The 11,890-nt window shown below is 48.2% G+C and overlaps 1 protein-coding gene across 1 annotated transcript; it reads left to right on the top strand.

The window, feature by feature from the left end:
- The first annotated feature begins 1,541 nt into the window (after positions 1-1,541).
- CUNH8orf76 (chromosome unknown C8orf76 homolog) lies at positions 1,542-8,010 on the top strand. Its single transcript, XM_065752790.1, has 6 exons — positions 1,542-1,715; positions 1,817-1,912; positions 4,148-4,291; positions 4,729-5,237; positions 6,707-6,839; positions 7,791-8,010. Exons 1-6 carry the CDS (start codon positions 1,557-1,559, stop codon positions 7,995-7,997), a joined length of 1,248 nt encoding a protein of 415 aa, XP_065608862.1. The 5' UTR covers positions 1,542-1,556; the 3' UTR covers positions 7,998-8,010.
- Positions 8,011-11,890: the final 3,880 nt, after the last annotated feature.

The following is an 11,890-nucleotide window of genomic DNA, read 5'->3' on the forward strand; positions in this document are numbered from 1 at the left end:
ATGCACGTATAACTTTTCAGCTCACCTTCTCCAAACCTGCACAGTGGTCAGATGGGAGGCACTGGGTCTTCCTTGGAGGCAGGAAATAGTACTGCAGTATGCCTGAAACAGAAAGCACCTTGTGTCTGGCAATGCCACGAGGTAGGGCAGACAGCTGGAATGGCATTCATCTGCAATGGTGTCTGAGCCTGTAAGTCTTGCTGAAGCCCCAGGGTGGGTCTTTGCCCTGTACCCTTTTTCCATAACACAGCAATGCTGGGAGATCTGGGAAATCCTGTCTTCAGAAAGCCTGAGATTTCACAAGTTTCCCATTCTGCTGTGGGGAAGAAATGAAATCAAATGGAAAAGTTACTGAAATACACTTCCATGTACACTGGCATGCACAATGGACCAAGATGCTAAAATAATGACACAGATAAAAAACTCCACAGATATGGAAATAATTTATATAAGCATGGGAAACTTAGGTTTCAGTGTTTGTTACAGGTCTTACAAAGTTTACATTAAGTTGCCTGGGGACCAGCATCTTCACCAGAACTGTGGAGAATGCAATGGTCCTGTTCCAAAGGGGAGTGCAAGCTTCGCTCTCTTATCTCCTCCATCCCAAAAACACTTTGCAAATGCCAGGAACCAGGTGCAATGAGCTGTCCTAAAACACAGGATCCTTTTGCTCTTGTTTTGGTCAGAAAAAATGAAAAGAAAGTTGGTTGGAGAATGGCTGGAGGGTTGCAGCCAGAGGGTTGTGGGGAATGGCTCTATGTCCAGGTGGAGGCCAGTGACAAGTGGCACTTGCCAGGGGTTTGTCTTGGTACCAGTGCTCTTTAACATCTTTATCAGAGACACAGGTGACAGGATTGAGTGCAAATGACACCAAGCTGAGTGTGCAGTTGGTACAACAGACGGAAGGGATGCCATCCAGGCTCGGAAAGTGGACCCATGTGAACGTACTGAGGTTTGACAAGGTCAAGCGCAAGGTGTGGCACTTGGGCTGGGGCAATCCCCGATATACATACAGACTAGGAGATGAACTTACTGAGAGCAGCTCTGCTTAGAAAGATTCGAGGGTTCTGGTGGATGGAAAGCCGAACAAGAGGCAGCAGTGTAAAGCTGAGAGCATCCTGGGCTGCAACAACAGAGGGGTGGCAGCAGGGAGAGGGAGGTGACTGTCTCCTACTTGGTCTTACGAGGCTCCATCTGGAGTGCTGCATCCTGGCCTGGGCCCCCAGCATAGGAGAGATGGAGAGCTGTTGGAACAGAGGAGGGCCATGAAGATCATCAGAGGGCTGGAGCACTTCCGCAAAGATAGCCCCTGGTGGGGGTCGTTGGGACTGGGTGACCTTTGCAGCCCCTTCCACACCGTTTTATGGCTCTACGTCGGTCAGACCCCCGATGGCTCTCGGTTTCCACGCGTTACGTAGCGCCCAGCAGCGCCTCTCCCGCCCGGCGCGCCTCAGCACGGCGCACCGCCATCCCAAAATGGCGCCCACCGCCCCACCAGCCCAGCGCGCCCCACCTCGCCGCCCGCCGCCATAGGGCCGCTCCCTCACGGCGCCACCATGGCCGGCAGGGGGCGCGCTGGCGGGAGCCGCTCTGGGAAGGGAATGGAGCCGCCGCTGGGATGGGAGTTCGAGGAGGCCGTGTTCACCCAGAGCAGGGAGCGGGCAACGCGCGGCAGCGCCGGGCCGCCCTACAGCGCCAAGCGCTGCGAGCCCCGGGTGAGGAGGCGGGGCGGGGCTGGGGGAGACCCCGGGAGCGGCTCGGCGTGCGGTGGCTGCGGGGTTATGGATGCTTTACACGGGTTTCTTTGTGCCTGCAGTGGTTCTGCGCCGAGACGAGCGGCGGGGAGGACGGCGAAGCATTGACGGCCCATAAGTTCCGGGCTGAGCTGGCCTACAGGGAACGGGAGTTTGAGGTATTGTCGGGGCTTTGCTCAGAGGCGGTGGTTGGAGCTGACCCTATCCCAGCACCACCACAGAGTGCTCCCTGTGGTGCAGCTCCTGTCCCTAACCCCCAGCTGCCCCTCCCCTGACACAGCTCCATGCCGTTCCCTCGGCCCTCTCGCTGTCACACAGAGCAGGGCTCAGCACTGCCCCTCTGCTCCCTGTGAGGAGCTGCAGCTGCTCCTCTCAGCTTCTCTGCTCTGTGCTGTGTGAACTCAGCTGCTGCCTCAGATGCCTTGAGCACTAGACTAGACCCTTGACCATCTTCACAGCCCTCCTGTGGATGCTCCGTGCCCTGAAGATGCAAGGTCCTGTGGTACAGAAGTCTAGCTTGATGGCACCTTGTTTGCATCAAAACCATCCCATCCACGTGGCTTTCACTCAGCATGATCTGAGCAGGAACCACCGAGCTAGTTAAAACGGTAACAGTTAACCTCATTTTGGCAAGCTTTCCCAGCCGGATGTCATCTCCTTTCCCCACTGTGAAGCCCACATAAACTGTGCAGCTCAGCAGAAACGGCGTTTTTCACCCGGAGCTGATTCATACCAAAGTTGTACATCCGAGTGGTTCAATAGTGGTCAGAGCTGCTGCTGGCGGGCATTGAAATCCTGGTCAGACAGAGTTCAGCGTGTGGATTTGTCTGCTCTTTGGGGTTAAGTGTCGAGTCCCACAAAGGCTGTCGCATCACGGGCTGCTCTTCGCCTTTCTCACAGCTCCCCCTGGCTGTCAGGTTACAGCTGCCTGCAAGAGTGTTGACTTGGTGTGTCCTTAGCTGTCCGGCCTCTCTGTTATCTCTGGATGGCTGGTTATACTTCTGAGATGCTTTTGTGTTCCCCATTTAAGTTCCTTCCTGCAGCGCTCCTTAATTTTGTTACTTATCAGTGGTGATCTCCTGCCTCTACCATCCTAGTTCCAAGACCCTGTCTTTTGTTCTTCCAGATTTGTTTCCTGGTGAAAATCAACTTCTGTCCATGTTTCTTCTCTCATAGCTTCTTGTTTCAGGCTATAGCTTGCATTGCAGGCTCCCTGGTTTCAAAGCCACAAGGCCAGCATCTGACTGAGCTCTTCTTGCCCCACCCATTGGATGAGTGGATCTGTTTTCGATTCTGCTTTTTAACCGTATTCCTGTGCCATCGTCACCTTGTCTGTTCCTGACAGACATTTTCTAGTGTCAAATGAAGGATACTCTGAAAGAACTCACAGAATTGTGCAGAGAGAGAACTGCTGCTGGTTGCTGTGGCTGCTGACCCTCCCGAAGGGAGGTTTGCTCCCTGCTGTGCACTCTGATTCCCTTCCCTGAGGAACCAACACAGATCTGCAGGGGAACAGAGCGTCCATTGCTTCCTGGCTGGCTTCTGACAGCTGATTCATTTTGGGTCATTATGCTAGGAGCTATTTAGGGTATATTTCCTAGAGGTTCTTTTTGTTAGAACTGATTGAATTTGCAAGGAATACCTAAATTTTTATTTTGAGAGAGCACTGCTCTTTGGTCCTTTGGTCTGAGCTCTAACACGGAGGGGAAGAAATGAAGATTCCAGTCTTAGAATCACTGAATACTTAATGTAATATAATTAAATGTTAATTGGAGTCTTGGTGAGTGCCCTGAGCATTAAGATACAGCATATTGCTCAGTCTTGTCTTTTTCCTGGGCCCAATTAATATTTAATTATTTCATGCAAATTCAAAAGACCTCATGAGGAATTTATATTCCAGGAACGATGGAGACTCGCTTTCCTTGCGGTCTGCCCCGACCAGCTGCTTATTCAAATGCTCTGAGGGACAGACTTCCTTGTTCACACCTCTTGTTCCTGTCACTGAGGGGTGCATGGGTTTGAAGTGAGGCCTTTCAAATTCAGGACGAGCGCTCTGATCCTTGAATTAGCTGGGATAAACTTATTTCATGTTTGGCCTAGGCATGTGAGTGAGCTCTTACAATCCCTTCTGTGTCTGGCCTCGTGTGGGGGAGAGGTGGAGAGATGCCATGGGAATCCTTGCAGGGCTGAAGCATTAATTAGGATTGGGGCTGCTCATCGCTGTGCGGGTTGGGGTAGCTTAGAGCTCAGCTCTTGGCCTGGCCATGCTTTTCTGTGCTGCTGGCAACAGGTGCTAGCTGAGTAGGGATAAATAAAAAGTGGTCTTGGGATTGCTTTTAAATGAAAATCTCTCAGTGCTTTGATTCTCTTTTCTTTTTTGTTGACACTACCAGAAAGCTCTGTGTGAATACTCAAACTGCTTACAGCTCTTGCCTCCCAGTAATGTTGCCATGAGGCGGGACGTCCAAGAGGGCCAGGCTCGCTGTTTGTCTCGACTAGGAAGGCACAAGGAAGCTCTGGACATTGCAGAAAGAATGGTAAATCATGTCCTTTGAACATAAAAATATTACCAGTTCTTCTTCTATATGGGCCATTTTCTGCAAAAATAATCTTTGTGTGCTTAATCCTTCAGGATGTTCAGTGCTCCGAGTATTTGGTAAACAGAGGGTAACTGTCACTGTGGATATAATCACTCTTTAGAAATCAGAACACCCTGTACCACAATGAGTTCCCTGTGCAGGGAGCTGGTAGTCCTGGAAGGGACTAAATATCATGCTCTGCCAGGCAGAATTAATGTAATGTAATAGGAATTATAAGAAAGGGGATAAATGAATGCTTAAATCTTTCCACTATAAAAATGACTGTTCAGTACTTCCTTTTATTTCCATGTACTTGCTGCCAAACTCCCACCAAGGAGAGTATCTAACCACAAATGGGGCTTTTCCCATAAAAGATTCTTTTCTTCTTTTGTCAGAGAAACGGTGCTACAAACACAGATCACTTAACGTCTGTCCTCAACCTGCAGTTTGCCATTTATCGGGATCTAGAAAACATAGAAAAACAGATCGTGTGTCTGCAGCAGCTGATCTGCTTACATCCCTTCAACCCTTGGTACTGGAAGTCACTTGCTGGAGCTTACGTGGACCTTTTGCAGAGCTTGTCTCCATTATGCATTCCAGAAATGAACCTAAATTGGTCCAAAGAGGTTAGCGATGGTAGGTTCAAAATATCAGCTGGCGGAGACATTGACCTCCAGCCTCACAGATCACACGGCCAAAGGGAAGGCCCTGGGCCCAGCCCTGCTGCAGAAACCAAGAGCGAGAGTGCAGCTACCTGCAGCAGCAGCCAAGCTGTAAAAGAAATCTGCACTTCAGACAACCCTGGAAGGAAGGCCGAAGGGAAACACACAACCCCTGAGTCCTGGGAGCAGGACGTGGCGAAGGACGTTGGCCTAAAGGCTTGTGCCTCACTTGTTAGAGCAAGGTAACAAAACGTATTCTTAGAATAATGGGAGCTTCCCCCAGTCCAGAGCAATTTTAAGCATGTTATTCCTCAGCTGATTTAAAGGTTTCTCCCAGCATTGATAACACCAGCCTTGAAGAGCCCTCTCTTACTCGAGATATAAAAATGAAGTTCACCAGCGTGGTAGCTGTGAGCAGCTGACACTTGGGTAGAAAAAGCCAGTGTCACGTGCTGTTGAGAAGTAAAGCATCTTCACAGTGCAGTGACGGAGCACTGGCACAGCTGCACAGAGAGGTGGTGGTGTCTCCTTCTCTGGAGACATTCAAGACCTGTCTGGATGCCTACCTGTGCAACCTGGGCTAGGGAGCTGCTTTGGCAGGGGGGTGGACTCGATGATCTCTAGAGGTCCCTTTCAACCCCTGCAGTTCTGTGATTGTGATTTCTTAGATAATCCCATTATGCAGTTCAAATAATTATATACCAAAGGGTTTATCCTCCTCCAAATGCTCCTGTTAGAGCGTGGCTGTTTCCTGCTTTGGTATTAAAGATGCAGCAGTTGAAGTCCCCCAAAGGGAAGGGAGCCCGTCTTCCTTCTGCGAGGGCCACCTGGCTTGTTTGCCTGAAGCCTCATGCTTGAGCGAAAATGTATCATTTTAATAATACACCAATTTGCATAATGGATGAGGTTGAAAAATGAACTGTGACAGCTGAGTGACAGGGCTGCATTAAAGGGCTCTTTCCCTTCATTCCCTCTCTTGCTGAAATTTCTTGCGCACCACAAAAATCCCCTAAATATAATATTTCAAAGAGATCATTAGGACGTGTTTTCATTTAAACAGTCTTGGCTTTTTTTTCCCCTGGCCTCTCAGTGATGTGTTAGTCACTGAAGGTGCTTAGTGCTGTTTTATGAACTTCTGAATGTGTTTACAGAGAACCCCTTATAACTGCCCTCTGCGGGCAACATTTGGGAAACATCAAGGCAGCTTTTATCTGTACTTTGAAAGCGTGTGGCTTTATTTGCTGCCTGGGAGAAGTTAACAGATTGAGTACTGTATCTAATACTGAGCTACATTCTTATTAAGATAGTTAGTGCTTCTCGCCTCAGTGCTGAACCGTACAGCCTGCAGAGGTGGGCACTGCTGTGTGCAGCAATGCACCGCTGTCTCCTAAGGCCTTCATAAGGATGTGAGATACTCGGTACACCACAGCTCATGCTGAACTGTGTGATGAGTGCCTGAGGGGAAAAATGGTTGTGTTGGGGCACCAGAGATACCTGGCATCATTTCCTTATTCAGAAGTTCTTCTCTGTGTTTCTTCAGTCATCATATGCACACAGCGTAACTGTAGTAGACTGGTACAAATGTATTCAGTTTTCTCAGCTGGCAGAAGTCAAGAAGAAGAGCTGTTTTAAAGTGTCGTAGTTGGTTTTAGATTTGCTGCCTTATTATTTTGCCAGTTGTACCCCTTTTAACTGCTTTTTTTCATTCCAGGCTTTTACTTCAGCTTACTCAGCTGCAACAGTCATCCTTTGCTCTCGAGAATAACATTAAATGTCAGAAAGAAATTGATGACAAGGTGGCACAGTTTGGTTTAAATGAAAACTCCTTGCTGCAGGTGACCAAGGTAAGGGGGCATTCTCTGCGTGTGTTCAGACCCAAGCAGGCAGCCCCACACCAGATCCTGGCAGGGGTACATGGCCCGACTCATGCTTGCAGGACTGGGTGCTTGACACTCCCCTGGGCTAGTTAACCATGCCAGGAAGCAAGGTACATTAGCCAGGGCGATGTCCTGGTACTGCATTATCCAGGGCTGACAGTGACAGCCGCGTCGCGCTGCTTTGTGTCATGCAGGTGTATCTGTTCTGCTGAAATTCTCCTTACAGGAATGCTCACGGTTGTTAGGGTTCTTGCTGGACTCGTATTTGCAGATGCATCATTGCTGTGCATTTCCCAGGAAGCAGGTTTTATCTCAGAGTGAATCACTAGTATGAAATGCAAGTGGAGATGGCACTGAGGGCCACTGGACAAGATTTCAGAAAAACATTGTTTCTTTGTTCTGCTTGATGTACTGGGTTCTCCTGAACCACAAAGGAGGAGAATAGTACTGTATTTTCAGTTAACAGAAGCTAAATCCTTGCCGAGTTGGCCGGCGATGCTGTGGGCTTTCATCCATGAGAGGGCAGCAGCCTGCAGACTATCCCAGGTTTCCAAAGGGCTGCTGATGGGGAGCTGCTTTCCTTGCTTGTCCTGACGCCCCTCACCTCGGTGGGAGATCACTGTTGGTGCTCTTGGAAGTTGGGTGCAGAATGCAGAGCTGGTGGTGGGGCTTGTGCTGCTATACAAAGAGCAAAACTCCCCGTGTTCAGTCGTACCAGAAGTTGGGAGGGGCTGTGCAGCTGTGAAGTTCGGGCTCTCAGTTTTCCGTATTCGTGACAGAGTGGGACAGGCAGATGATCACAACTTGGTTGTGATTTGGAAGTGCCTCCAAGGTGGCATATGGTTCTTGTGCCAACAGCTGTTCTGTTATTAACGCCGCATTATTCGTTCCCTGTTGTTGTTCTTACTCTGTTCGCAGGTGATGGGAGCAGATCTCGTACCAGAGAAACTAAAAGAGGAATTTCAGGGCGAGGTGAAATGCATGGGCCCTTCAGCACTGTCGTCACTGGTAACCTCATCGGCCTCAGAATTTGAAATCAAATGGTTTGATATTCTCCGACGTGATTTATGCCACTTGGACAGGCACTTCTCTTCAGATGTACACCTCCCACCTTCGGCAATGTAGGGCTGTTGTTCTTGTTGTCCTGGCTTCAGAGGATTATGGAATGATGCGTTCAGAAAGTTCATCATCTTGTCTTTTTTAGCTTTTCTTATAGTGTGTATTTCAAGAAAGTAAATCTCTGCATTGGAAGTCGTAGCGTCTGAGAGCCTTTTTTCGTTCACTGATTCATTTGTATTCAAAATGATAAGAGATCCAGTACAAAATGGAGTTTTCAAGGGTAGCTGTCCACCAGAAACCTGGCAGTGTTCTTGAAGCACAGTGATTTTTTGGGGTCTGTGATGCTGCAGGAATGCAGCTCTTCCTTCCTGATGTCCACTTTGAAAACGTCTTGGTTTCAACCTGTGTTGTTGCACACGGAGCCATGGAATTAGCCATACACTTCATGAAACTTCTCAGTATTTCTTGATCAATGGAGTGATTTACAGTGATTTACTTTTGAGAGCTGGATGGCTGCGTCTTAAACACATCCATGCCGTGAAGTTGTCCTGAAGAATCATTTCATGTTTTGGGGAAAATATCTGAATAGGAAATGTTTAATTCAGAGCTGGAAGGGGGTTTCCTCTAGGCTGAATGTTTGTGCAGGCGCTGAACTCGCTATAGCCCGCTCCTCAGCGTGCTTACACATGGAAAGCCAAAACTGTCAGGGCTGTTTATATGTAGCGAAGAGTGTTCAGTCAGAGCTTATCCTTTGTGATACCCTGCAAGGAAGGAAAAACTTCTGCTGTGGAAATTGGCAGCGTTGTTCCTGCATTGTACGGATCCTTGCCTGTGCTTTTGGTTTGCTTTGTGTTCTGAAGTACTGACTTTACGTGCTTAGGGCTTGCAGGAGGCAGCAAATGTCTGCTTCCTTTTGTTTGAAACAATGTACTTCTGATGCAGAAGTGTGTTCTTGCCCCATTTGATCCCATTAAACTGTGATTCTTAAATCCTTACTGGGTTTTGTAAAAATCTGCAGTGTAAAAGTAGGAATATCTCAGATGTAATTGACTTTTCTTTACGTGACCTTTCCTCATGTTCTCTTTGGGTTTCTTTCTGCTGTACTAAGGAGTATCTCACAATAGAAACGTAGTTCACCGTACATGGACAAACTTTCAGATGCAAATGCAACTTTGAGATGCATTTTAAAGCTTTAAGATGCTTCTTAGGAAATCTGTTGCTAACACTTGTGTGGTATGTCCTCCTGCTAAGCTGGCTGTGAAATCTCTCCAGCAAAATGGAATAATGCCTTCAGCCGTGTCAAATTATCTTTGATAGTTTGGTGACTTAATGTGATTAAAGCACATCCTGGTCAGCTTGTTACGAAAGGTGATGGCTTGGCAAAGATAACGTGGGTAAGCATTAATTCATCATGCGTTACAGAACATTTGTTTTAGTCATGCATGTGTTTGCTAGGTGGAAATTCGTGTGCATATGCGTGAGTGGAGCAGTGCTGGGATGGCAAAGAAGCCCACCTGGCGGGCTGGGATGCACACAGGGCTAACTGCTGTCATCAGGCAGCACGCCTGCTTGTTTTCAGTAGCAACCTACAGGCTGTATATTAATCATGATGTTGCCATCAATAGAATGCCATACAACAAAGGCAAAGCTGAATGCCAAACATGTCAGCAAAAGGAGCTGAGTTACTGGAACAGGGATTCTCCCAGTTTCTTGTTAAACTTACAGTTGTGAGCAGCCCCAAAGCACAGAATCTGCTTTCCCACAGCTCTTCATTGGGTTCTGTAGTTACAATGCTGGAACACAGCTTTTGTGGGCCCGGGTTTGTGGGGATATTTCATCACATGATTTGGCTCCACTGTTTCCAAGGTGGAAATAGCAGAATGTGAAATGCTTGCCAAGTGTTTTCATTCCGTGACTGAGCTGTCCAAAGCACACAGTGTCATGGCCAACGCCATTTGGAGACCTTAGTGTGTGTGGTTGGTGAACGTGTGGCTGTGTGGCACCGGCAGCACAGCAGTTAACTCCCGGCACCTGGCAGGGTACGTGCAAGCAGCACTCCTTAAGAACAGGCACTGCTTTCTCAAATACTTCAATGAAGCAAAAGTGTTTTTGACTACTGCAAAGAAAACAACATGAATGTTGCTCTGAATGCGTTGCATAGTTACTGTTCCCAGTCAGCTGGGCTATGGGACGTTCCTGGGTCCCATTTGTGCTGGCTTCCTCATCTCAGCTACTTCCACTCCTCCTTTTGTGGCCCACTTCTCACTTTGGGCATGCCACCACCAACCCCAGCGTTCTGCTTCTGAGCTCAGGGCATTGTGCTTCCATCTTGTGACTGAATGCCTCAGCATCACTGCAGTGCTCCACGTGATTCTACATCTGCCTGCAACAGCTTTCTTCGTGCTTTGGCTCTTAGGGTACTCACGCTATTGGTATTAATACGTGCACCAGTACTCCGCACTGAGTTACACAGCAAATGTAGTGTTGTCAGCTGCGAGTGGGAATCTGTTCATTGTTAGCAGGGCTGGGCTTTGTCATTCTGAAGCTCACTCCTGATGCAGGCATCTGGGGCAGGGCCCTCTGACCCCAGTTCTGATACCCCTGAAAGGATCAGCGTGTGCAAGCACCGGCTCGTGAAATGTTTTGCTGTTGAGCATTTGAATCCTGCTTCTTGCTTCTGAGGTGAAAGAATGCTGGAGCTAGCAAAGCTGAGCTGCTCCCAGCGCGTGGTAGCTGTGTTTGTACAAGCCCTTCCCTCGCAGCAGGCTGATGGGAGGTGTCAGCATCCAGCCCCGACCTTCCCGACGGGTACTTTCTGCAGCTGCCTGCAAGTGCACGTTCCCTTCATCACTGAGCAATCAAACCCGTGGGAGCCTGCGAGCGTTCCTGGCATAACTCCTCACTGACATGGTAAAGTCCTGATGGTTTCCAGCAAAACTGAAACTCCATTCGTTTGACATTCGGGTTCAGCTGTCTAAATTTAAATGCAAGCTGCGTCCCCGATCTGCAGCTGAAATTGGTTCTTAACACACAACACTGCTTCGGTGCTACTTGCACATCCCTCACCTACAGACAGTGCGATTCAGCTGTGCTCTGGCTTTACAGGAACGGTTTGGGGAACAAAGCAGCTAAGGTGCACACGCGAAGAGAAGGTGAAGCAACAAAACAATTCTCAAAGGGATTTTAATGAAAGTCTTCTCTTTTATTTACCATATTTTGTTGTCATATTTTGACAATTCAATGGAATTCTCATAGGAATGAAAACTTCCCTTCTTCCCTAGGAATCACAAAATGTTATGTACACAGATTTACAACGATGCGCAAAGAGTTGAGTGTTATTTTGGTCTCCAAAACCTGATACCACGGCTCAGGATGTTCATGCCCCTCGTGCAGCTGCATCTGCCTTCCCCCTTTATAGCATAAACATTACCAGTATATTCTGACAGCTGTAGCAGCTCTTCCAAGGGTGAGAAACGTCTCACTTGCAGTTTTGCTGCTACATGTAATTTTCATAACCCACAGAAAAAGAATGCAGTTTAATTCCTTAGGCTTGCTGACCTGGGGACAAGTCAGCGCGGTGGGTCAGATGAGCAAATGTGTTTGGGTTTCTGGTTTTAGTTGGAGTCAGATGGAAGATGGAGTAAAGCAGGTTTACGCATAAATCGTACGTGCCAAGGTGACTCTGGGACACGGATGAAACCTGTTGTATTTCATGAGTTTTCTCACTGTTTTTTGCCTTTTGCTTACAGGAGCTCCCCTCCTTGTCGTGGGTTAGGTGACACAATGCTTCTCAGGCTTGCAGGCATTCTGCTTGAAGCTGCTGAGCCCCTGTAAGGCCCCTTGATTCCAGGTGCTCTGTTTCAGCACTGTTATCTCTAACTTAATGTTCTGTCAAATGACAGCTGAGAGGATTTCCAAGATCCGTGGACCTTTAAATGAATTGGAGCTTAGTTCTGGAA

The sequence above is a fragment of the Cyrtonyx montezumae genome, unplaced genomic scaffold (genome assembly GCF_038088225.1).
Source record: "Cyrtonyx montezumae isolate F1298 unplaced genomic scaffold, pur_monq_1.0 scaffold_8, whole genome shotgun sequence".
In the NCBI taxonomy this organism is placed as follows: Eukaryota; Metazoa; Chordata; class Aves; order Galliformes; family Odontophoridae; genus Cyrtonyx; species Cyrtonyx montezumae.

Bases quoted from the DNA above. Each gene is read 5' to 3' on its own strand.
- CUNH8orf76 (XM_065752790.1), top strand. From the start codon at position 1,557: ATGGCCGGCAGGGGGCGCGCTGGCGGGAGCCGCTCTGGGAAGGGAATG. The intron at 1,913-4,147 runs GTATTGTCGGGG...TGACACTACCAG, and splicing joins ACAGGGAACGGGAGTTTGAG to AAAGCTCTGTGTGAATACTC. The intron at 4,292-4,728 runs GTAAATCATGTC...TTCTTTTGTCAG, and splicing joins TGGACATTGCAGAAAGAATG to AGAAACGGTGCTACAAACAC.